The sequence below is a fragment of the Camarhynchus parvulus genome, chromosome 1A (assembly GCF_901933205.1).
Source record: "Camarhynchus parvulus chromosome 1A, STF_HiC, whole genome shotgun sequence".
Lineage (NCBI taxonomy): Eukaryota > Metazoa > Chordata > Aves > Passeriformes > Thraupidae > Camarhynchus > Camarhynchus parvulus.
The window spans coordinates 55,832,156-55,858,899 of record NC_044586.1 but is presented as its reverse complement, the minus strand read 5'-3'; the positions used below and the strand labels follow the sequence as shown (position 1 = coordinate 55,858,899).

The 26,744-nt window shown below is 38.3% G+C and overlaps 1 protein-coding gene across 2 annotated transcripts in view; it reads left to right on the top strand.

Moving 5' to 3' along the window:
* Window positions 1–26,744, top strand: part of SLC2A13 (solute carrier family 2 member 13) — a 142,241-nt gene that overhangs the window by 95,829 nt on the left and 19,668 nt on the right. For both annotated transcript variants that reach the window (XM_030959455.1, XM_030959456.1), the window contains exons 5-7: window positions 2,965–3,128; window positions 7,133–7,253; window positions 20,196–20,321. In XM_030959455.1, coding sequence (XP_030815315.1) covers window positions 2,965–3,128; window positions 7,133–7,253; window positions 20,196–20,321 — 411 coding nt within the window. The remainder of the gene's footprint in view (window positions 1–2,964; window positions 3,129–7,132; window positions 7,254–20,195; window positions 20,322–26,744) is intronic.

The window sequence follows — 26,744 nt, the reverse complement described above, 5'->3', positions numbered from 1 at the left end:
AGCGTCTTGTAGAAAATGGGGACGCTCAGAGCAGTGATGGCACCTTATGGGCAAGCATTGATTTTCCCTGGGAGCTGCAAAGCCTGGCAGGGTGAGCAGCTTCTCTGCTGCTGAAGATGCTAAGCTGGAAACCCTGATGCATCCTGTAAGATCTGCTTGAAGGGAGGAAATGATCCTTTTCTTTAAACATTTGACATTGTCACTTTTAAAACACCCTGACTCATTAAAAGAAAAAAGGGAGGGAAAGTGGTTTTGGACGCTTAATTTCCTTCAAAACTGTTCATTTTCAATATAGAATCAAAGGATTAATCTAAGGAGGGTTGAATATGGAAACCTGAATATGTTTTCAGGTTTATTTTTCTTCCATGTACTGCAGCTTTTGATATTACAATTCATAATGCTGAATTTCTTAATAATTTTGACATCCTCAGAAATCAACTCTATTAAAAATCTTTCTGTATATATCCAACTCAGTTATTTTGTGTGGCTTTGTATTTGCATGTATTTATTTGCTTTCTAAGATACAGTATTTGCCTAAAAATTCCAAGGATTCACATGTGTTTTAAATTTTCTTTACATTTTAGAAAATAAGCTAGGATTGCACAACTTTGTCACTGAAGCTGTATTCCCTGCAGGAGTTGCAGTATTAGCTGTGTTTGTATAATACCACAGTTTAAGCTTTTCCTACCATGTAGGTTTTTTCCCTTCTCAGGAAGAACTTGAAAAGACTGACATTTTGTTACATTAATATACAGGCAGGGCTGCACAGACTTATATAAAAAATGAGCACAATAAAACAGGTGAACATATCAAATATATTTAGTAGTTGTTATAATCTATGTAAGTGCCCTTTTAAATTTTGGAAAATAAGTTGCTATGCTGTAATAACTATGGACATGTTCAACACCCAGGCTTTGGTAGCTTGGCATTTGGATTTGCAGATTCTAAAGTTCCCTGGTTTGTTTTCCACAGAAATGAAATATGGTGTTTATTTATGGATAAACAGCAGGCTTCTATTTGAAAATATATAACCTGTGAGTGCAATAACCAATGAGAAGGAATGATAGGGGCAAAAGGTGCATGCTTGTAGGGATTATGCAGTAGACATCTGCATGCTTTTATGTGATTTCTTAGTCTTTGCTTTTTTTGACTGTATAGACACTACATTATACATTGCTGCTGACAACTGGCAATTTCTGACTTCCCGGTAGAATTGGATTTTAAGATTTAGATATGTGGATTTAAATTTGGCTTCCTGAAACCTTGTCTGGTGGAAGTAAATAGGAGTTTCGTAGTAGGTGTCAGCAGGCCAACCCTTGACATTTGTTATTTCCCTACGCTTATGCAGAAAAAGAAATGTGTATTGGGAAATCAGAGACTGAGTCATTTTGGCAGCTGAAACAGTGCAGTACTATGCAAGGTTTGACAGGCAGTTAGCAATTTAATTTAGGGGGCCTTAGGACATGAGGACACATTAATGTTTTGATATCTCTCCTTCATGAATCTTCCCTCCCTGGGAACCAGAGCCTGGCTGGGACCTCAAGTGTGCAGCTCTGTGACAGGGGCTGAGCCTGGGCGAGTCACTGCAGTCTCCAAGGGGTGGGCAGAGACCCAGCCTGGCTCAAAACCACCTGTAGGTGCTGGGTCCCCAGTGCCAGCAGGTTCACTCTGGAGGCCCTGTCGTGCTGCACCACCAGCTGGTTGTGTGGCCATTGCCTCCATGGCTGCACTGGAGAGGAGGAGCTGAGGAAAGGGCTGGGAGAATCTCAATGCCTTGTGGGTGAGGGGGTAACACTCCCCATAGTCATGGGCAGCAGTGTCTTAAATGGCATCTCAGCATATTGCCCCATCACGGGCTGTTGATTTGAAGTAAAAAGCAGAATGTGCTTGGAATAGAGGGATGGGAACTGCTAGTACTCCTGAGGCTAGCACATCTGGGTGTTAAGACAACAAGGGGACATAAAGCAAACTACATATTGACCAGAGGAAAAAAAAAAAAAAAAGCTTTGACATTTTTGATGGTTATTCCTGTGTGATAGCCTGTTGGATGCAAGGTGTTTGAGGGCTTGAGTATTCAGTATTTCAGTCAGCATAAATTAATAGAAGCTGAAAAGTGCTTCTACAGCATCAACAAAAGTACTTGTGTCTCCTTGGGCATTTATTTAGCTCTCCCTGAGAACATGGGCACAAAGTCTGTGTTCATTTGATTGCTGTGAAAAATGGTAGAAGGCTTCCACTCTCCTTCCTTTTCATTTTGCTCAATTCAATTTTTATGAGTTATTGTTTGTGTGGAACAATTGATTCCACACAAAGAATCAGAAAGAAGTAGAACATTCTGTCAAATGCTCCTGTTGGGTGCAGATTCACATCCCTGCAGTGTGGTGCTAAGGCATTTCAAAACAATCATTTTTTGGTTAAGACAAAAGTAATGCCATGGAGAGGGTTTTGTGCATCTCAGTGGCACTGAAATAAGACTGCAAAACCTAAAACCAAGAGGATGAGAGTGTCACTGGCAACATGTTGGATGCCATAGATTAGTTCTATATGACCTTTAAGAGGACTGAAAATCTATTTGATTTTGAGCTGTCTTTCCCTAGACAATGTACAGACTGCTAAAATCCCAAAAAGAGCATAAAGCAATGGATTAATATGAAAGGCAGATTAATTTAAATTAAAAATGCAAACCCCATTTCTAGCAGAATGTGGGTGACCATTGAAAATATAAACAGCCAAGAGAATGGCAGTTCATCTCTTGATGTCCTCAAGTCAAAACTTTAGTCAGGTGCAAGTTATGCCTTGGTTATGCCTGATTTCCCAGGGTGATTGTATGTCAGTCTTTAACTGCATTATGCAAGAGGTCACATTTGATATTTGTTATCATATTTTTCAAATTGAATCAGAAACTATAACATGAGCCAAATTGAAATAAACAGTGTTCTTATTTGTTTCTCCCTCCCTTCACAGGTACTACAGTGCTACCATTTTGCAGATGTCAGGAGTGGAAGATGACAGGCTTGCAATCTGGCTGGCTGCACTGACAGCATTTATAAACTTTGTTTTTACTCTTGTGGGAGTCTGGCTTGTTGAAAGAATGGGTCGCCGGAAGCTTACACTTGGTAGCTTAACAGGTGAGTGTTTCATTAGTGTATTATATTTTCCTCATAATTATTAATTAAAGGAAAATAAAATTTCAAGTGCAGTTTTCAAAGTAGTCCTCTTTAAAATTACAGTGTTGATCCCATCCTCTCTCTGAAATCTTACATGTTTTCAAGCCTATGAGTAAAATACCACAGCTAGAGGCTAATCTAAAAGTGACAGCCAGTTATTTTTTCAGGTGACTTTCTCCTTGAAGCCGTGTTTTACAATGTTTTCATTTAGCCTTTTTTTCCAGTTTAAGGAATCAAATGCCTGGAACATCACAGGTGGTTAGTTTTTAAGTCTCATATTTAATTTTGGGCTTATTAACTGGAATTCAGAACCATCTGATGAAGGTGTACCGGAGAAAGCATATTGCACAGCCGTTGCAGCACTTGGTGAAGAGTAATGCAGTTCTCTGCATAGTTTACTCAGAGACAGTACAGTAAATACCTTACATACATTATTGTGATTCTAATTCACCTCCAGTATGAGATACACAAAGACAGAATTCTGGTTTTGTACATTTTGTCCAAATACTCAAACACCATAACTCATCACATAGTCTTTTCTTGAAAGCAGAGAAAGGCAGAGCAAGCAGCCTTCCTGTGTTCAGTGTGTCATGTTAGGATGGTAATTCCCTGCTTGTTTCTGCCTTCTGTGCTTGTTTTTGCTGAAGTGATCTGTGACCAAACTTGCCTCTGGCTGAATGTCTGGAAGGGTCAGATGTTTCCACAGGGTTTTGTAAAGAGAAACTGTTCCGACTCCTCTTGAAATAGTGTTCACAAGTGTTTGGCTGTAAAGGTTTCATGTCTTCATATTTTGTTCTGCTGTTGCTGTCAAGGATCCAAATTTCTAGTTAGTGCAACACAGCAGAGAGGGACACCAGCTGCCATGTCACTGGATGTGCAATTCCCAGCTCTCAGCTGACTTAATCTACACTTGAGTATTTGAATGTGTTTATATAGGCAGAGCAGCAGCAACACAGTGACACGAGTTGTTTGGTACACAGTTATTCAAAGCATGTTTCTCACATTTTAAAGATATGAAAAAAAATCTCAAATTGCTACTTTTAGTCTGTTCCACATCAGTTACAATACATCTCCCCTGTATGTCCTTCTGTGCCTCCAGACCGTCTGTTGTCCTGTCTTTCTATGGTGTGGATCTCTCCAGGGCTTGCACTGACCCTTCTGATTCTTGGGTGCTGCCTCTTCTTTAATGCCTATTGAAACAGAGGATTTATTGATTGATTTTTTTATTTGGCCCCAATAATTTTATAAGTCTGGCCAGGCCCCCCCTCCAAAAATTTATTGGTTTTCTGGACCCAGCTGTACAGCTGTGATAACCAACATGGACTTTTCTTATTATCAGAGCTCTTTGCTTTATGACTCTGCTTAACATATTCAAAGGTTGTACATCTGAAATGTAGATATAAATGTCTCTTACAAAGCATGTTAGTCATGGATCAGAGGAGGATATAGCAATAAGACACAGAATTAACAATGGAGCATAATGCATTTAAAGAGTTATTTGTTAATGATGTTTGGACACAAAGTAATTGTTGGGTAAAAATGGTCTTTTTTTGTGTCTGGTTGCTGGCTGCCTGTCTGCAGCATCATTTGAGCCAAGCTCTAATGCTTGCTGTGGTTTTATCCTACAGTCCCTCCTTAAGGATAATACAAATAATGACAGCCATGAAATCATACATCATCCCTCTGTACTAGTTAGAATTTTGTCATGCAACATTTGATTTAGATACTGGTGGATATTGTATGTTTTCCTTAGCAAGAGGGCTGTGTAATAGAATGATAATTACTAAATCTACTGATGGATTTGTTTTCCATGTTGAGTTTTCTCATGGGGTAAACATATCTTACAGCTCTACTTTGGTTTGCATTTCTAAGGACTTTACAATTTACACTGAGTTATTACTGGCAACTTCTCTGGTCTTTGGGGAAGCCAGGTATGCCCCAGTCTCCCACTGCATAAAATGAAGACAAAACTACTGCTTTTGCCTGCTGCTGCAAGGATGTGGGGCTTTTTTTTTAAGAAAACCTAATTGATTCGATGTTTATTAGATAAAAACCTACAAGTATAATCAGAGAGTAACATTAATATTTTGATTAAAAGCCAATATACTGTAATTTAATTTTGTAATCTTGTGCAACTTTTCCTGTTTTCGGAAAACGTTTGTCAGAGATGTTTTAGATTTCATTATGTCTTTATCATTCTCAAAATATTAGAAACTTTTGAAAAATGGAACCTTCCAGATAACATTATGAAAAATTATACTAAATTTCTGAAAAAAAACCCCACTGTTTTAGTTCTCTTTACTACAATTACTGATTTGTCTCAGTTTCCTGTCCATTTTATATCTCTCTTTGTCTTATCTGTATAATTTCTTTATTTTTCTTCTTCATTTTTCTTTAGTTAATGTCTTTCTTCAAAGCTGTTAGTTGGAAAACATGCAGGAACTCTGACAAGTATATTATTAATTTTATTTGTGTTTTCTTCTTTCCCTTCAGCAATTGTCAATTTGAAAGGTACTTGAGCATTGTACAATTTCTATCTCTTTTTGTAACAGAGGGGGTCTAAAATATCTTCAGGATATTTCCTTTTTCCCACCTGAGCTAATGATGTACTGGGATTGTTTGATTTTGTTCATCATAGAAAAACATCCACAGAATGAAAACATGTTAAACTTCCTTTGCCAAGTTTACATATTCAGTACTTTTCCAAAGAAACAAGATACTTACAAAGATACTGGAAGTGAGTGTTAGTGTATTTGGTTGACTTACAACACAGAGCATATTTAGAACAGATATAAGTCAGATTATAGACCCTCTCTAAATATATTTGCTGTCTGGTTTATGGCATTTTGAAAGTACAAGACATCTAGTGCAATATCCAGCCTGCCCTGAAAACTGGGATTATTAGTGTACCTACCAGCCATAGCTAGAAGAGAGCCGCGTGTGGAATATCTCATGGTGGGAAGGTGCTTTCTGCACATATAGTTTGTGAGTTTAAGCTCTTAGTGGCCTCAGTTCAGGTCAATGTGTGGTCCAGCCATTCGTGCCTGTTGGCTGTGCACAGGCATATTCACAGATAACATTATTATGTAAATGTTATAGATGTTCAGATGTTATTTTTATGTCTGAGAAAGGTTTTCACATACTTTGGTGTGTTTTTCACATACTTTTTTCACATACTTCTGGTGTGTTTGCCAGCTAGGAAACCTTTATGCAACACAGATCTCGATGTGTCATCGAGTAGCAAGAGTTGAACTTTTAAAAGTCTCTGAGCTTGAGGCAGCTGCAGTAATATCATGAGGTTTATCAATTTTCATTAAAATAATACTGTATATTGTGTGTGTGGCAAATAATATGAGTTATGTTCCAGTAATGGCCTGTTGCACAAGGTATTTGTTGGGGGAAATGGAAGCAAAAAATGGAAGGGGACTTTTTCCCAGCAGATGTTATATGTGCTGTTTGAAACAAGATATGTTGCACTTTTTGATGGTGTTCTTAAGAAAAGTCAAATTTCTCCAGTTTCACAAAGGGAAGTAGAGTCAATGGAAAAGCTGGTGCTACTTTCTGTTTTACAGAAAAGCCTGCAAGTCTGGGTGTGGGAGTGGAGAAATGTATGGTGATTTCAAAGCCACTAATAAATTTTACCTTTGCAACATTATTTTCAACATCAAAAATAATAATACTTGTTCATTCAAGCAGTCATCAATTCCACAGATTAAAAGAGTCTCAACTTACTAATTTAGTATCTGGACATGAAAGCTGGTGCACTTGACTTTAATATCTAACCTAATTTAGGATGTGGATGTAGCAAAGGGTATTTTTCTTAGGTTCTCTTTGCAACTCCTTAGGGAATGCTGTATGCATAGTGATGGGGTGCCTTGCTTTCCCAAGCAGAGTTCAGGTCAATAAAGAACTATTTCATGTGCTCTGGAGAAAAGTGTCACATTGTTCTTTATCTGTATTTTTAGGTACTGCTGTAGCACTCATTATCCTAGCTTCGGGATTTTTGCTATCAGCTCAGGTCTCGCCAAGAATCACACTTAATCCAACAGATCCTTCACATCAAAACTCTACTTGCACAAAATACAGGTGAGATTTCGTGGTCATTCATCCAATCTTCTTGAAGATTGTTTCCAATTAATTTTTACAACCTAGTGTGAGTAATAGACAATTATTCACAATGCCTGGTACAAGGAACTAAATTAGACATCTAAATTCAAAATCCTAACTTCCCTCTGTAGAGAAAATGAGACTTTTTGATTAAATTCTCTGAGTATTCCTTTGGAATTTCTTGGACTAAGTAAGGTGGTTAAGTGGCAAATTCCACATATGCCTCTTCTAATATATCACACCTGCTACAAGTTACAGTGTACACAACTTCAGGAATATTTTATAAGGAATTTATAAAAATGCTTGCTGTTATTCATCTGCTTGTCATGTATAGCAGCTGTAAACTCTTCAAGAAGATGGGTTCCTTGGCTGTTGTTTTCCTGAGCAGGAAGAAGTAATGTTCAGATAATTGCATACCAATAAACAATTATAATAAATGTGCAGGCTTTGACCTATTTTCCATATGCAGTCATAGCTTCAAATAACATTACTTCTGGGGGTGTAAGAATGTGTCATTTTCTATATTTTGTGTGTTTTAGTCACACGTGAGTGCTCTTATGTTCATTTAGCTGACAGACTAGAAATTCCCTATTCAGAAAAGACTAGTTCAATGCCTGAAGAAATTCTTAATTATGTCCAAAATCTGTCTTTTTGTAGTAGAAATAAATATCAAGAAATGAGAGGTACACTTCTGGTTTTGTAGCACTATTGGCTAGAAATACAGTTCTTGGCTTTTCTCATGCCAGAGCAATGTCTTAGGTGAAAGACTCTGAAGATCTGAAGATTTACAGAAAGCTTGGGAGGGGATGGAAGGTCCTCATTGAGTGTAAATAGTTACAAATAACCACAACACAGGATAATATCAGATATAATGATTCCTGTATTAAAAATTGTTTTCTACTGCAGAGTCAGCTATAATTTGCAATTTTTGAGATGGGCCTGTGTACAAAATGGCAAGTAGTCTGGTTAAAAGAGGTGAAGGGGGAAAATCCTCTCCTTTTGCAATCAGATTACATTAAAAGAAAAATGTGATAAGGATTTGCCTAGTACTTCAGTTAACTGTTTGGGAAGGATGTCTGGAGAGAGGAGATGCACCCTTTGCAGAACTCATAATTTGTTATTTAATAAGGCTAGATGGTTAATGTAAACTGAAACCATATAAAATTTACATACAGGAACTATTGCTAGTCCTACTTAAAAAAAAAAAGAAAGATATTCAACAGAATTTTCATGTTTGAGTTAACCACAGCCAGTCAGGAAGGAAATTTTCATGGCTTTCATGGTGTGTCCTTCTGGGCAAAAGCATGAAAAATTAAAGCAGATAGTTCTCGTAAAGGCATGTTACTTCATGAATTATTGGAACACTTGTAATCTGTTGTGATTTCTGTTTCTGATGTGAAGTGGGGAAAAGCAGATAAGATAAAAATTCTAAGGTTCTGGAAAAAGAGCAATAAAATAATTTAAACATTTTCATTTGAGAGTATTTTGAAATAGAGGGAGCTCTTTTTGTTTAAAGATCAAAGTGAATGGAGGTGGAAATAACGAGCAACATATGGGAAAGCTTTAGGTGCTTCTATTTTAATCTTATGCTATACTTTAGTAGAGGCACAAAAGCCAGAGCTGAAAATAATAAATGGATGCATTTGCCCACAAAGCACAGAATTGGGCTACAGCACCCAGTATTTAAAAGGTTTGTACAAAAAAGTAGGGATTGATGTGCCTAATAATAACTTTCACACTTGTGTACCTAAAACTGTATAAATTTTTATGCCTCAAAACATCACCAAACTGTGATCCAGATGGAGCCAAAGGAAGAATTCCTTCAGCATCATGAATATTAGTATTAATTATTTCTGAAGTGTATGACATACAAGCATATATTTGACTTGGAAAAGTGGCTGTTTAAGATCCAACTGTGGCTTTCTATGCATATTGTCAATAAGCTCAATGAAATACAAAATATTGGTTTTGTCATGGGAAAGTAGATGGTGGTTTTGGCATTCTGCTTTGGTTAGAAGAACTTCAGCATAACATTCATGGTCTTGGAAGGAAGAGGAGATGGGGACTGCAAACCAGAGAAAAGCTGAAGGCTGAGCTTTGTGACTCACCTCTCTCTCCTTTTTGGCCTTGGAGTTATTCACCATGGCACTTATAAAGTTGAATCAAAAAGATTCCCAAACCTGAGGCTTTGGAAGTAAAAGTCTACTCTGTATAACATCAATCTTGCTTATTTTCTTTGCTGCTCTAAGAATAATGACTTTACTGTACAGATATCCACAGTGTAGGGCAGCAAGTGTTGCTGTAGAGACAGGTACAAACAGAATATCCAATCAAAGTAAAGGGAAGTTAATGAATGGCAGTGGTCCCTTGCTCCTTAACCCATATTTTAGCTCATTCTAGTAAAACTGCTGGTATCTCAGATTGCTTAGCATTGTATCTTGCAAGTCTTCAAGAGGTCTCAGGAAGTTTGGGAGAAGCAAAAGGCAGCCGGACTTCAGAAGATGAACACAAAATGCCATCTCCCTGTAACTGCTTTAAATATGTGCCTGCAGTTTGTAGTTCTGTTCCTCTTATGGGGACACAGTGCTTCTCTAAGCTGAGGTAAACTTAGAGTTTAAACCTGATTGCAGCTTGGGCATTTCAGAGTGTGGGGCTGTTTCCTAAAAATAATTTGTGTTTGTCTGTGTCAAAATGTATTTATAAGTTATGAAAACATCAGTAGAATTTCTTTTGCTGGAGAAGCTTCACTGATACTGTGCAGAGTAAAAATGCTTTTTATGTTAGTAAATCCTTTGGGTTAAAGTGTGGGTGTCCATTAAGGAACCCTTACAGGTACTACAAACAGTCTGTTTGCTTGTTGTTCCTTCAGATCCATATTCCTCTGCACAGACTAATTCCTGCTGCTATAATAACAATGAAGATAGAAAGACTAGCAGATAAGGACAGTCATTGTCCTAACTCAAAAAAGCACACAGGGCTGAGTACTGTGTTCTCAAAGAGCTGTGCCATGCAAATGGAGTTACAAGGCACCTGTACATGGTTGCAGAAAACAAACCAGTAAGATGTGCTGTGCATAATATAAATAAAATAAAGTATTTTCATTTGGTCTGGAGATGTACAATATTATTGTTGAACAGCCAAAAAATAATTCATTAATCTGTGAAAAAAAAATTTCAATCATAGAAATACCTCAAATTCACCAGGCACTCCAAACACTGTGATTTATTTTGCCTCCTTACAGCTGGAAGTGGATGTGTATCTCACTGAGGAGAGACAGGGTGAATGCTCCTCTCTGCACCGTCCATTAATCAAATTTCATTTTCACACTCAGCTGTATAAGGTTGTGTAGATATTTGCAGTGTGACCACCTGTTTTATTTGAGCTTAATCTCCTCAGCAGCTGTGATTGTACTTATCATCAAGGCCACAGAAATCTGAAAGGTAAATTTAAGAATACAAATCAACACCATTCCAGAATTTGTCATCTTAGAAGTGAAAAGATGAACTATCCATTCCTATGATTATTTTGACTACCAAAACTCTATAAACATTCCCATTTTTACTTGGAACGTGCCTGATTCTGGAAGGAGGATTAGGTTAGGGCATGTGTATCAGCTACCCTCCCACCTTTTCCCAATCTTTAAAGAATCAATGATGTGACTGTTTGGGACATTGGGCCATTTCTGTAAAATGACTGTGGTCCTGCTGCCCTGTATTCTTGCTTGGTTTATCTCTATTCATGTCTTTCTCTGCACTTCTTGAAACTTGGTCTGCTCTAGAAGACAAAATGCAAACCTGTTCTGCCTAAGCAATATTTTTCCTGTCAGTTACTGTATGAAAATGGTAAATATTGTGTTAAGCTTAGGTGAGCCCTCATATCTTAGAGAAATGATACCTGAGCACACAAAGTTTCTCAGAATCCTTCCTGAACAGATTGTCTTCAGACTGATTAAAATAACACAGGCAGTGCCAGCTGTGCTGGGCACACAAGGACTCTGTTGTTCGGTTTTGAATTAGTCACCCTCATGTGGTTCATGATCCTTTGTACAAATACACACCACTGAGATGAAGGCAACAATATTTAGTACTCCAACATTGCCATTTAATAAGATAGCTAATGCACAGAAATGTATATTTTCTTTATGAATATAGCAGAAGTATGTAATTGTGATCAGTCCTGAAAAACTCAGCTAACCTAGTAATTGAAGCTGGTTTTATTGTATTTGATAGCCTTAGGATGCATATAGTAGGTGTATTAGGTATTGAACTTTATTTTATTGAGAACACATTGACAATCTGATTTATCAACGAACTAGGCATTGCTATTTTTCATAATGTCACTGTATCATGGAACAAGTATTTGTTAAAATATGATTCTCATTTTCTCTTTCTAATGTCAAAGTGCCTGAGCTACTGGTTTTCTGATAACTGAGAATTACAATAATAAATATAGTAATGTGTTTTGGCCATTGAGGTCAGAAAATTATGAATATAAAGAGAGATAAACATGTCTGAGAATGCTTTTGCCAGCTCTTATGAAGCATAGTTAAAATTCTATTAATTTATGTTGCAGAACTGTGGAATGGCCTCAACATAGTCTTGAAATTTATTAAGTAAATAATACAGTGATATATTGCTTGGTAATAATTTTCCCTGTGCTGGCATGTTGGTCCTATCAATCAAAACTTGTAATTTAATTTTAAATTATAAAGGATAGGAAGGAATATGTCAGTTCATGTAGTAGGCATCTTTAAAGTGAGTGGGAAAAAAAAACGTTCTCTCATCAATTTAAACACAAAGATCTGAAAAGAAACTTACCTGAACTATAATGTCTGAGTGCAGTGCAGCTCCTGTAAGCATTGGTAAGTTTTCCACATGCTTTGACTCAAACTCTGCATTTTGTGAGGAAACAAGGTGTTATTCATATAGTAGCCTTTTAACACTTCACATCTCTGCTAGTACTTCTAAGACTTTGCTGTTAAACAAAACCCAAAACAATGCTTAGGGAATGATTTTTTTAAAATCTTCCAAAGTGATGGTGTTACACTTTACAAGGTCTGCAGGTTTTAGTCACACAAGAATGATTTTAATCAAGTTTGAACAGGGCTTCTATCTGATCTACCTGGAAGCTCAAAATATACTATCTACCTGTAGGGTCTCTTTGGAAAAATAGTTTAGAAAACAAATTATTCTACAGAGACAGCCACTCTGTCCAAAATAAAGGCATGTTTAAGTCAGTTGTTTCTGTTCTTTATTGTCTGTGTTGCCAAGTTCCAAGAATAAATCAAGAAGCTCTGTAGTTGGAGGCTCTATAAATTCAGAAAAAAAGATCATCAAAGACAAGATGCAATTAATACCTATTAGCAAATAGATCAGGGCACTTCTCATGTGATGTGAGCAGTTCAGTACAGTCTGCTGCCAAGGTGCTTGTAGCAGTAGGGGGATAGCCCTAAGGACTAGACAGGATTGTAGAGTTATCATCCTCATGGGATTGTGGTAGGTGAGGAGAATAGATGAACCTTCACATCCTCACCACACCTAAAGCACAAATAGCAAACACCAAGAGGCTGAGAACAATTTCTGTGAGTTTCTATAAATTATGTTGCGTAGTTGAGGCATGGGAGCCTTTGTGAAGAAGGTTTAAGGAATGTTTGAAGAAAGCTAATGTATTTATAGGTGGCTGGCATATCAGGAAGGGTAAAGATTCAGGGCTGGTCTGGAACTTTAGGGAGGACACCAAAGAATCACCTCAGTGGAATAGATGGAGCAGGAGCCTGATTTGAAGATGGGAAAGGGTTGATCATACTTGAACATAACTGTGATTTACATCTCTTGGAGTATCTGTGTGGTAAGCTACAGAACTGCAATTAGCATCCAAGTGCTGTGATTATAAATTATAGCTTTTCCTTATGGACACCACTAAACAGATACAGAGTGTTGGTAGAACTTAGCAAATACACTTCTGTTGCTTGGTCTCTTATAATAGCAGGAAAGTGCTGTTGAAGTCCAACTGAATTTTTCTCATTCTTTCTTAATTAATTTGTTTCCTATGTCCCAGATACAACAGCTGGAAATGGTATCTGCAATTAGCACACAATTTAACTGCTTAAAGCATCCCCTATATTCTTGTCCAGTTATATATAACCTGAATTTAGTGCTTCACTTCTGGAAGCAGCACAGGAACCATCAGAAGTATAAAGAAAGGCTTGATTTCATGCCTGAGGTGCAGTGAAGCCTGTGCAAAGAGCACAAGCCCACAGGTGCAAGCATCAGGCAGTTTTAAACATGATCCTGATACCTAACTGAGATGAGTTTGTGTATAAAAATGAAGTAAGCCATTTGTCAAAAAATCCTTAAGATCCTTAGTTGTACATCTGGCTGAAAGTATCAAAGTCCTAACATGTCAACAGAGCTAATAAGTCTACTGCAGTATTTGTCCAAAAGTCCTTGGTTGGATTTTTTTGTTGTTGAGCTCAAGGCTTTGGCTGTTTGGCTTCATCAGTTGCCCATGTCCCTTGGTGAGTGCAGCTGGGCAGGCCTGGCCTGAGCAGTGATGCTCAGCTCAGCTGCCTTGGCCATTTCCTTTTGCTCCAGGCTGGAGGAAGAGACATTGTCTTGTGTCTTGTAGATAGAATACAAGAACAGAAGCAAGGAAAGCTTGATCCCAGCTTGTTGTTGTTGTGTAAGGAGATGGAAAGGAGCTGCACTGCATGCTAAGGCAGGCAGAGACTGTGTGCATAGCCAGCCTTGGAAGCAAAGAGTAAACTGAGAGCAGGATGAAAGATCCACCTGGCCCAGGATCATGCTTCCAGGGTGCCAAACAGCAAGCTGGAAATACAAGAAAGCAGCACAGTCAAAATGACATCCTTCCAGCCTGCAATGATTTGCAGTTTGTATTCTCTCTAGGTGGGATCTGCTAATCCTCAGCAGGTGCTGCAAGACCCTCCTGTCCCTACATTGAGCCTTTCCTGCCTCAGTTTTTATTGTTACTGCAGTTCTGTGAGAAAAACCATCTTCAGGAATATGAATATTTGCATCATACAGAGCAAGAGCAGTGGGTTAAAAAGTGCACAACAGTGGAATTTACTCTGTGGATAAGACAGGACATGAGCAAAATGTCCTGCATATAATATCTCAGGTTGGAAGGGACCCATAAGGATCATCAGGTCCAACTTGCATGTAACAGATCAATCAGATTTTCCCATAAAAAGCCATCTTCACATACTCAGGCTGATTCTGCAGCATATAGTCAGTGTCAATGATAGATCTGAAGGAAGTGGAAAGAGTCTGTCCACAAAAAAAGTCAGTATTTGGGGATGTTTTGATACTCTGAGAGGCTGTTCTGCTACTCATGCAGTAGAATATTATGAAATCAGGTGCCACATTCTGTACAGCTACACAGTCCAGGATCCATTATCAGGCTCAGTTTGCATTTCTGTAGCTGGACAATAGGACCATACGGGAACATACTGATACATTTTGTAATTGGATAGCAGAAAATAGAGAGCAAAGTTGAAAGTTCTTTAAAATGTGGCAAAAAAAGAAAATTGATGATTTTTTTTTAATTGAGGTTCAGCTTGAAAAAGTAAAAATTATGTGAGAGAAAGAGAAATTGTACTTGCAGAGCAAAGGCGCTGGGCAAAGGTCTTTTAGTGCTAAATCACTCAATAAGTGGCAAGGTAAAACTTGCAGCTCAAATTACAAGATTCTGAGAATTGTAGGAGAGTCATTACTTACAAGGTCATTTTGCAAATTTAAAGTGCAAAATGTAATGGTGAAACAAACATAAGTATGGAGTATTCTAAGCAGGGGGGTAAAAGTAGTTAGGAACCTTTCATCAGCATCTGGAGAGTCACTTTGGCAGGTCAGAGATTTTATACAGTATTTTTAGAGACTGCATTAGAGCCTGCTAAACCACACTGTTAGGAAGAAAGAAAACAGTAATTTTGCTATCAAGAAAACTGTACACAGCTAGTCAATTAGTAATTCATCCACATAGTGTAAGATCTCTGTGAGAGAGGATGGCATTGTGGCCCTTGTGATCAACCTCTGACCTCAGGAGCAGTTAATTGGGCAGGCTGATCCAAAGCAGAGCGTTCTGAAAGTTGCTGCTGCTCAGGCTGGCAAGAAGTTGCTATCAAAGAACCTCAGAATTGGTGCTGTCAGTCTTTCTAGACATCAGTTGTTGGATGAAGGGGACGTGTGTTCAGTGTGTTGGCAGAATCAGTGAGGAATCACAGGGTTGGGGATGTGGTGTTTGTGAGGTCCCCAGGACAAGGTGAGAGATGAGAATTTGAGAATTTATGTTTTCAGAAGTTTGATTTATTATTTTATGATATTATATTAAAAATGCTATACTGAAACTATACTAAAGAAAGAAAAGGATACATCAGAAGGCTTAACAAGAATGATGAAGAAAGCTTGGGACTGACTCCTCAGAGTCTGGCACAGCTGACGGTGATCGGTCATTAAGTAAAAACAATTCACATGTTTGGATAAACAATCTCCAGATCGCAAAACATGGAGAAGCTGAGGCTTCTCATCTTCTCAGGAGAAGAAATCCTGGTGAAGGGATTTTTCAGAAAATATCACAGTAACATGGGGATATCTAATCTGCTGACTGTCCATCAGCTCCTCAGCAAACATGCTGTGATGTTTGAGCAGAAATCCCATTCCGTGGCAGCTCCCCATGAACTGAGAGGCCAGGTTACTTTGTTCTATTGAGTTCATGGCACTGATCTGCAGAGAAGCTGGGCATTTTTGGACTTCTGGAGCCTGGTTGTTGTTATTGTGCCTCATAGGCTGCAGCCTCTGCCCTCCAGACACTTGCCTTCCCTGGGTTGCCTAGGAGCCCAGCTGGCAAGCAGGGAGGGAAACAGGCTCCTTGTAAAACCTTTCTGCTGTAGTGCTGCCTGGTTTCATCAAAATCAAATAATCTCTCCCAGGTATTTCAGTCTTGAATTGTCAGTCTTACAGACCACCAGCCTGCCTGGGAATTTTGAACTGGCTTTTCACAGATTAACTTGTTTTCAAGACACTAGCTCGTAAACTTCGCACAAATAGAAATTTCTCAGGATAACTAGAGGAAGCATATCTCCTGTTTATGATTGGATGCAAATTTCCTTTCCTACCTAGACATTCAAGAGTACTCTCAGATAGAGCTTTCAAGGCCATAACTGATCTCTAGTGGGATTTGAAGAATTACCAATATTTTTAAGGATTCATCCTCAGACATACATTTCAATATATATATATATATTGATAGGACTGATAAGGTACTTCTGAGAACAAGAACGAGCTCTTTAGAAATTGTTTCATGTCAGTAAGTATTAAATTGTGCAGTTCTTTTCCTGATATATTCTATATCCTTTATTATTTATATCACTATGAGCATGTATGTCAGAATATGTGCTCAATTTCAAATTGTTTACATAGTTTAGCAGATAATAATGAGGCTAGAGGGAAGGACCCTGAAACAACTATATATTTTATTTTTAAAGTGAGCAGCCTCAGTACATGGTGCGTTTGATTGTTTTTTAACTGCTTCAGTGAAACAAACCTTCCTCACTTATTTCATGCTGCATTTTCTATTATTATTAGACTTAGTAACTGATAGAGGTTTCTTTATTGTGTTATGAAACAATTGTAATGTATATATGCTGGGGTTTTGGAGGAAAAAAACACTGGTCTTCATCTTGGAAAAAGCAATGACCATGTCCCTCATCAAAGATAACATAAAATTTTATATCAGTGATAAGACAGGGCACAGAAAAATGCCAAATGTTCTGAATAGCAACTGCCTGCTCTTAGTCTGCTGGGCATTAGATTTGAAGTGCTTTAGGTCTTGTGTGTTAGATTTCTGTATTTCCTTTGGCATAAATAAATCTTGTCTCTAAAATCAGAAGTCAGTGTCTGATTGGATGGATTCACTATATAGGATGACAGGAAATCCTAGCCCAAACATCAAGGGTTTAGAAAGAGCTGTTATTTAACTGTTCAATCTGGAAGACAAACTTCAGAAAAACCATGGAAAAGAATAATTTTAAGTTAGTTAAATTGTTAGCAGTTGCTCTGTATAACCTCTGACATTTGGCAAAACATGAAATCCAGCAGCCCTTACTATGTTGAATGCCAGCAGGAAGACCAGTTGGATTTGATGGTGTTAAAGGTCCTTTTCAACCTGAATTATTCTACAATATCCAATAAAGCCAGAGGATCAGCTGAACCAGCAGCCATGTAAACAGACACAGGAATCAATACTCAAATATCTCATTTTTTTCTGGATGGGAGTAGGAATAAATAAGATATTTTGTGTTTCCCACTTGACTAGCTAACCGATACCAGCACTACATGAGGTTGTGTGGAGTTACCCAGCAGGATGGAGCAGACAGTGCAAATTCAGCTCTGCTGTTCATCTCTGTATTGATTCTTGTGCAGACACTGAGGGAACCAGGAGGTGTCCAGTCCCTGTCCTCTGCTGGTAACACCATAAAGATGACACTAATTGCTGTATCTTTTTAGAAATTCATGGTGCTTACAGGCACTTTGATTACATCATTTCAGTTGAAAAGGTTCTATAGTTTGAAAATCATATGTTGCAATCCCGTTTGATATCATGAGATTCTTTTCAATATAAGAAAATATGTTAATTTTATACATTTTTTGTATTATAATTGCATACTTGAATACATTTGTGATTTATAAAAATGTTTTCATTCACATGCAGTCTTCTGTTCCTGTAAACTCTTGGTTACTGCCCATTGATGTACTAATATCAATGTAACAAAATGCAACTAAGTCTCACTACTGTAATAGTGGTATTGGCCTTTCCTTTGAAGATTGCTAATTGCAGAATTACAATTTTCTCATTTATCTTTGCAAGAGAAGAAATGTTTTCTACAGTTAGATAAAATGATTGACCTTTATCTGAAAGTTTTGTTTCATCTCCAATGAAATTTTTTTCTGAAAAAAATGAAAAATGAAAAATATTTTCTGCAGTCTATATCTCAAGAGCAGATTTAATGCAGCTTTCCTAATTAAAAAAACCCCAAACTGTTTAGTCTGGAATTTGACCAATCAGTTAGGCAGAGGAAGGTGTGTTTAAAAGAATTTATATTCTAAATGTAGACAACGTAGAAATTCAGCAGTAATTTAATAATTTACAAAGAACACAATAGCAAAGAGCACACTTTTCTGAAAATCGGGAGAAATAGGGAAATTTTCTTAACACAGCCCTTTTCTTGCCATCTACCATGTGAATTGACCTTATAATTCTTTTAGAAACATCATAATACAAAGAGTTTGAATAACTAGATTTTAAGCATATACTTTCAGACTTTTTATATCCATATAATCTGCTTTGCTGTTTTAATTTCTTGAGACTTTGTTATAGTTACTTCTACTTTTTCTCATAATGATTAAGTAGTTTAAGCAAGATATCCCTTAATTCACCGATTCCTTCTTGTGTTAAAGATACACTCTCAGAAAATATTATTTTCTTGATTTTGTTGTTACAGGAGTGTATGTTAAAGCTACTTTGGTAGCTTAATTATACATTTCCAGATGTTGCATTTCAAAGTTGAATTTTATTTTCAAATTTCCAGGCTCACTCTATGCTTTACAGTACCTAATTTTTTTTAGTTTTTACTGGCTAAAATTATCCCTGAGATATTCAGGGTGAAATACTGGTGAAAATGTGTGTCTGAATCTAAAATGGCTTCCAGGGGAGATAAATACCTGTATAGTTCAAACACAGGAGCAGTGAGTGAGTGTTTGCAGGGCTTTGTGCCAACAGCTTTAGGTAACTTGCACTGCATGGGGAGCTTTGGATGCTATTGTAGCTCACATGCCTACATCCCCATCAGTCACATTTTAGAGAGAGATTTTGGACTGACTCCTCAGTGAAGTATCTGTAGGGCCCTTGGTGTCTAGGCTGCCAGAAGAGTCAGTGGGGATGTGGTCAGTGCAGCCAGAGGTATCTAGAGAACAGTTTTGCTATCTAGTCCTTTGAGCAACCAACAGAATGGCACTGAGGAAACTTTGCCTGAATGTTAGCATCTCCTGCCTATTGAGACTCCCAAGGAAATCAGAGACATCTCTACAGAGCTGGCAAGTGCATGGGAATAATCTGCAAAAGCCCTGCACACTCTGCAGTGACAGGTAAGGGGCAGATGGAATATTTTTTGGGCACTTGGTGCCTGTATGTGAATTGCCCGCACTGACATAATGACTCCTTCCATCAAATGTAGTGGAAATTCAGGTGCTGAGTTTGCTCACAGAGACAGCCATGTGGTATTGTGGTCTCTGACTGACTCACATCCATGGGTGCCCAAATTCTAGATGGGTGATTAGGTATGATGTCTGACAGGACAAGGAGGAATGACTTCAAACTGAAATAGAGAGTTAAGATTAGACATTAGGAAGAAGCCCTTTTATTGTGAGGGTGGTAAGTTGCTGAAGCAGTTGCCCAGAGAACTTTTGGATGACTTATCCAAAGAACTGTTTAAGGCCAGGTTGGATCAGGCTCTGAGAAACCTCATCTAGTAAAGGGTGTCCTGGCCCATGGCAGTGGGCATTGGAACTTGATGATCTTTAAGGTCCCTTCCATCTCAAACCATTCCATGATTCTATGATGATTCTTTTTCTTCAACTCCAGTCTGTCTTTTTTCAATTTAAATTTATTCTATGAATGAATTCTCCTACAACTTGATCAGGTATCACAGGGTAGATGCAGATGGACTACCAAAATGTGTTACAGAAGAGGTTGAAAGCAATATGTGATACTTTCTGGAGAACTGATTGGTCTTGTCTCCAACCCTGACAACTTAGCTATGTGCATTCCAAGACTTACTGGGAGATGCTGTTGGTTTTGACATCCAGTAATGAATGAAGTGTTGCTTTAGTATTTTTTTTTCTCTTTCAGTTACTGCAATGGATGTATGTTAGATCCAGACTGTGGTCTCTGCTACAAATTGAATAAGTCAAGTGTTGTTGAGTCCTCATGCATTCCTGTTGATAAACACTCTACAATGAAAGCAGCTTGGGGCAGGTATGTCACTTGTCAAGATTTTTTAGCCTTGTGCTCTACAGAGAGTGTATTTTATGCTATTGAGAATAATTTTGCTTTTACAGAAAGTGTTAAATTCTTAAGATGTTCAGGAAGAAGAAAGTAACTTGGCATTGTCAAAAATGGGTGATTACTTCTTAAATTAAAGGCTTGACCTTGATGTGTGCAGCCCTTTTGGTGTAGTCTGTCACTTAGGAAGCATGGCAAAAGTACACTAGAAGTGAGGAAAATTACCTTTCCTTAATGTTTTTCATTCATTTGAAGTGGCACATTCCCTTGTTATATACTTAAAGCCCTCTGAATTAATTTTCTTTTAAAATACATTAATTAAACCACACTTTTAATATTGGCCTACTAAAGAAACAGCTCAGCTGAATTAATTAAAATTATCAAAATCTGAAAAGATCAAATTGTCGAAAGCATGGGGTTTGGCCACAGATTTCTGTGATTCTGTGCCTGAAAGGGGTGTCATGCCATATGTTGCACTTGAATGTAAAAACGTGTGCAAAATACATCACACCTCTTTTTTATGCAGCACAAAACTTCCTGTGAAGTCACAGCAACCTTCGGGTTTTCTGAAGTGCTGACTATGCCTAAGGAAAGCTTTGTGAGGTGGAACATTGTCTTGTAGAGGCTTTATGAATACTTTAGTAATGAGCAGGGCTTGCATTGGGGTTTAGAATGGTTCAGAGGCACAAGGGAATTATGTAATTACTTCTGAGAAAACCACCTCGACAGAATTCATCTCAGCCACCCACACACCATGAACATACTCAGGGAATAGGCAAAGGTTTGTGTGGTGATTTGGGCCTCTTCTTTTTTTTATTTTATTAACTTTCATACACATTTCTTAGAATTTAAACCAAACTGTCTCAAAGGCACTGAGTCATACTGGACAGAAGTTAAAAAGTATGAAAATATCTACCAATTGTAGAATCATTAATTTTAAATTACTCTAAAATTGCCCTCATTTTGATTTCAGTACCATTAGGCCTAGTAATTAATTCCAAGTGCAGAAAAGAGAAGCTTATATTTTTTGTAATCCTAATTTAAAAGCACTGTGATCATTTGGGGGTTATTACAGTTAATAAATAACTGTGAAAACTACAAAATTTCATCTGACCTGCTTGTCACTAACTTCAACGTCACATTATGAAATATACCTTGCATATTGCCTGATACCCTGATGTGACCTGCAGCGTGTGGACTCTCATATTTGTAAGGTAACAGATGTCTCTTTATATTCCAAGTCAACATTCATTTCCTATATGCTGTAGTTTTAAGTAGCTTGTCTGCAATTAGCAGAATCACTCTAGAATGCAGAAAGACATAAATGCAAACAAAAAATGTTATGAATAGTTAATAGATAAAATTAAACTATTTCATTAGCCAGTGCTATTTTTTAGCATAGTAAATGTGGGCATAGGCAATTATTTCATATTCATGATTCCGTCTCACATAGACTCTTTGCTGTACAACCTGTTGGAGCAAATTAGACAGGGGAGAATAAATATTTCCTTTTCATATTGCAAAATGCAGTCTTTCCATGTGCAAGAATTCCATACCATGAGGACCCTGCTTAAAATCCTTCAAAAGGAAATGAAAAAATTTTATATATGTTGTACTGGTAGTCACCACTGTGAAAGTCCTGCCTAAAGATGGAAAACCAATAAAATATCCACATTTCTTTTTCTGAATATTCCTCACCATTTCTAGTGTTTATTTCATTAATTTCTTTCTTGCCTCAGTTTTCAAAAAGCTGATCCTTCAAGCTGTGCAATGTCAGGTGGTGCCTTCTGTGCCTTCCAAGCCCTGTGGGAGAGGGAAGCATTTTGCCTTCTTTTCCTTCTGCTCCTTCTCTCCACAGATAGGTGTATTTCTACTTACTGGCCATGGGGAATCCCCGTAGATTTTGTTTCCATGGGCTCAGATTCTCATACCACTCCCCAGCTCCATTTGTTCAAATCCTGAGTCTGGTTTACAGCAAAATCAGTCCCACAAAGCCTTAGGATTTCCCTGCCAAGGGAAGATTGCTGCAGGGAAAACAGCACAGTTCCATCCCCAGTTGAGTCTCAGAGCAGCCAGAGGCATCTGTATCTCCCTGGCAGCATAGGGAGAACAATGCCTGAGACAAACTACAGCACTGGGGAAGGAAATTGCAGCCCTTTCTTTCACAAAGTTACTTTGTCATAAGCTAGACATACAGGGGCAATTACTTAAAAAATATACATGGCATTATGGTGATCAGAAAGTAGTATAATAATTGGAGAGATGATTTTGTGGGCTGTGGACAGCTGATAGCTGTAATTATCAGCAGCCTCTTTTGCAACTCCTGTGTGTCCTGATGGCTTCATGCATCCGGTGTTAGATGAATGAGTTTAAATGGCTTAAAACCTCCAGGGTTACCCTTGGCTCATGGAAAATCTATTTTGCCATTAATTTTGCTCAGGAGAGAAGAAATTTGTTTCTGAGCTATTTGTTTGGGACTTGTTGGACCTCAGATGTCTGAGCATTAGCAGAAGCAGCAGCTCTCATGATGTTGATGAAGGAGTTAGAGAAGCAGCTTCTCCTGGACTCGGGCTGACAGTGCCATGCAGAGCATTTTGCTGCTGCTCTGATCACATCTTGTTTATGATTTTCCTGCTGGAAAGCTGGGAGCTGCAGCCATCTGAACCCCAACTCTCCTGACATTTACTCAGGGGCTTATCTATTCCTGATGTGTAACCTACCACCAAGGTGGGAGGTGCTCAGAAGCACTAACAGAGAAGGCCTTGTCATGTATTTTTTAAAGCTCTCTGCAGCCATGCAGACTGACACAGAAAACTTCTGTTTATGTATTTATAGCTTTGCACTGTTTTTCGCTGTTGGTCCCAAGGTACTTTGATAGCACTGATGTAGTGGGCAATGCTTTGACTGTTACTATAAAATACTGTAATGCATTTTATTTCCAAGACATTTCCCCAGTGCCAGCCAGGTGTACTGGATACCACCTCCATTGTTAATTGCATTTGTTTGGTTACGGTATGTTCTACATTGAGAAGTTCTGGGGAGGGGAGGGAAGAGAGCAGAGATTTCAGTCTCTTGTGGCTGCCAGCAAGGCTGTTTATGTTGCTGTGGTTGTCATAGAAACCCAGGGAGACAATTAAAGCATCCACATATTTTTCAAGAAGAATATAGCGTTTGGGTTCTGGTGGATGTTGGGAACTCAGTGGCTGGCAGTGGCCCTGGGGGAGACAGAGACTGTGCAGGAATAAATCTGACCGAGCCCAAGTCACAGCTTAAGCAGCATGGAGGCTGTGCCTGTAAGATCCTGCATGTACCACAAGCAGCAGAGATGTATTTTTCATTATTTAATCAGTTACATAAGCATGACTGCTATTAGAATAACGCAGGGAGGAGTGTCTTGCCCAGGACACCAGCACAGGCAGGTGCTTTGCTGCCCTTGGTGTTTCTGAACCAGTTAACAAAATAGCTGTTGACCTGCAAATCTTGCTGCCTCAGGCTCTGCCCAGGGACACATCAAGAATGGTTCCAAGACAATGAGCAAGAATATTCTAAAATTATTTACTTTGTAGTAAAAGAAGAAGAGCTGTATCTTTTCTTTCAGTGTGGTCTCATGGTTCTGCATTGGGACTATGTTTTCCAAGACTTAGGGAAGTTTCACACGTAGCAGTAGCTCAGAAAGCCTTGCACTTCTGTTCTTCATGAACATTGAATTGTGAAATCCCCATGAACTTAATAAAAAGCATTAGCTCAGTTGTACTGATGGGTTTGCAATGGGAAGGTTCCCATATGAAGCTCAGGTGGCGCAAGAGGGGTCGTGGGCAGAGTCCCTCTCTCAGCCAGGACAAAATGCAGAGGTGATTGCTTTCAGGGCTGTGCTTTCTGAACACAACCCAAAATCCAGGGGTTTTCCCCACAACCTAAATTACTCCCACAGTACTCAGAGAAACTTCTCTTTGTGTAATTGCAATCAATACTCCTAAAGGTCAGCCAAGAATGAAGAAACTTTAAATTGCATTACTACCCTTACAGTTGAAAGAATAACTGCAAGGGAAGGAGGTACTTACAGTGCCTTGATGTGACATTAACCTTGGCATGAGTATGTTGTCAAGACGACAGCAGGCCCACAACTGAGCTGAAACGCTCTCATGAGCAACTCTGAGCAATCTTCCTCTGGAGAGGACGATGTTGATTTTATACAGTAAACAATTATGAAGAAATAATAACATCATCCTCAGATCAGAGACAAGCCTAGAGCCATCCTGTCCTCACAATTAGCTGGCAGGTCTCCACAGCCCCCAGAGGAGAATGATTGGGAACAGAAATCTATAAAGAGACAGGAGCTGAGTGATTTGCTGTTTTCAGACATTTTTATTAACTTTGTTAGAGGAACATCTCTGTGCCAGGGGAGTTTAATGCTTCATGGAGAATCCTGCTTTTCTCAACATAAAGAAGCACTCCCCTCTCTAAGGGCAGCCACTGCAAAGGCAAGAGAGCAGAAGAGCTCTCTCTGTTTTTGGGAAGCTCTGTTTTCCTTTAGCCAGTCCTCTCCTGAGCATCTTCCTTCCATGTAAAATTAATGGCATGTTTACAGATGCTCAGTAATGCTGTTATGTTTCACTGTGTGCCTGTTGCTCATATCTGCCAGTTTGCTGAGGGATTTAAATGTGTCTTGGAAACCTCTTTGGGGGAAAAGTGGGTTTGAATTGCCTGTGCAGTGAGAGCAAGCAGGTCGGGCAGGCAGTCAAACCCTCTTTCCCAGCTTCAGGAGTGTGCCTAATGACCTTGGCATTTGAGCCTGGATGCTAACTAGATTCCACTGGTTAGAAAATATAAATTCATGGGAGTTCATTAGCTGGATTCTCAGACAACAGATTGGGTTATGTCCAACAAGGGACATGCCAGTGTCTGTCACAGCCTCGAGAGTATTCTGGGGAGCTTTACATTCATGCAGCATTCCCTGTTGTCTAATGCATAGCAGATGAGACTCTTAAAATTGTTAGAATACTTTTTCTTGGTAAGAACATTAGATTTTTCTGAAAGTACCATGTTACTTTTCTCCCTTGTAGATAAAGACAGACGTGTAAGTTCATTACATTTGTTTTGCATCATCAGATACATTTGTAAAAGTTCCTGTGACTGCTTTACTAATGTAAAAAGAATGTATGTGTAAATTTACACATTTGAAGACTGAGAATCTGCTCTCAGTATGTCATGGGAAACACCATTGCAGACTTTTACTGGTACCACAGAAAGATTAGCCCCAGAGCAATCTTTCAGGAATTAAGTACTCATGGCTTGTTTTGTCATGCAGAAAGTATTGCTAGAAGATTTTGTTGCTGAAATGATTATTTGAAGCCTTTCTACAAGGGTCTGCATTGAAAATTCATGCTTAACTCAGCAGTAATTAGAAGATAAACTAGTATTTCTCTTACCAAGTAGTCAGATCAATAGATGAAGATTATACATAGGTTTATGGTTCTCATATTTACCATGTAAAAAACTATAGTAGAGGGAGTAAAGGATTCAGGAAAGTAGTAGGATCAAGAGAATATTCACATCTTGCATGTATGTTGGCAGCACTCAGAAGAATTGTGATTATAACCAGTAGTCTTAGAGAAATCTCTTGATATGGTAAATGTTGGCTAAATTGAAATATTCATAACTTCAGGAGGAACCAGAATATAAAATGCCCCTCTCTGCCTCAATATTGTTCAGAAAATAAAATCAAGATAGATGCAGAATTGTGTTCTGAATATCTTCCCCAGTGCTAGTAAGTATGAAAACCTGCAGCAGCTGTGTGACAGGGTGCAATCCTGTTTGTCCTGTTGGATTTGGAGTATGTACTTCAGCACAATAATATCTAATATATATTAGTGAGTTGTGTGAAAACAGAAATTAAAAGAAGATCTGAAACTGATTACAGTCTTTGTCAGCCAAACTCCAAGGCACGAGGTCTTTCCTGGGAGGAGGTTATCAGACATGTAATCACAGACTAATAGTTGCATATACCAGTGTGATTTGTAAAAGGGATGTGGAAGAGGAACTTAAGAAATCTCATATGCATATTTTAAAGCCATTTCTGCTAACTGGTAAGAGCAAAGAGGAAGAATAGAAGGATAAAGTAATATAGAATACTGTATCCTTAATCCTTGATGAGCCTGTCTTATTGGTGAGTAGGCAGGAGTAGGTAGTAAAATAAGTGGAATTTTAATGTTCAGATCCTTTCAGCCACTCTTCCTGCTCAAATCTTTAAGACATCACACTTTAAAATTATTTTAAAAGGAAATTATTTCATGCTGGAGCTGAAAACCATAATAAGCCCCTTTTAAGCATATATAAAGATGGTGGAATCTATATATGTGCTGAAATATTGCAAGGGTGTAATTAAATAATTGAGGG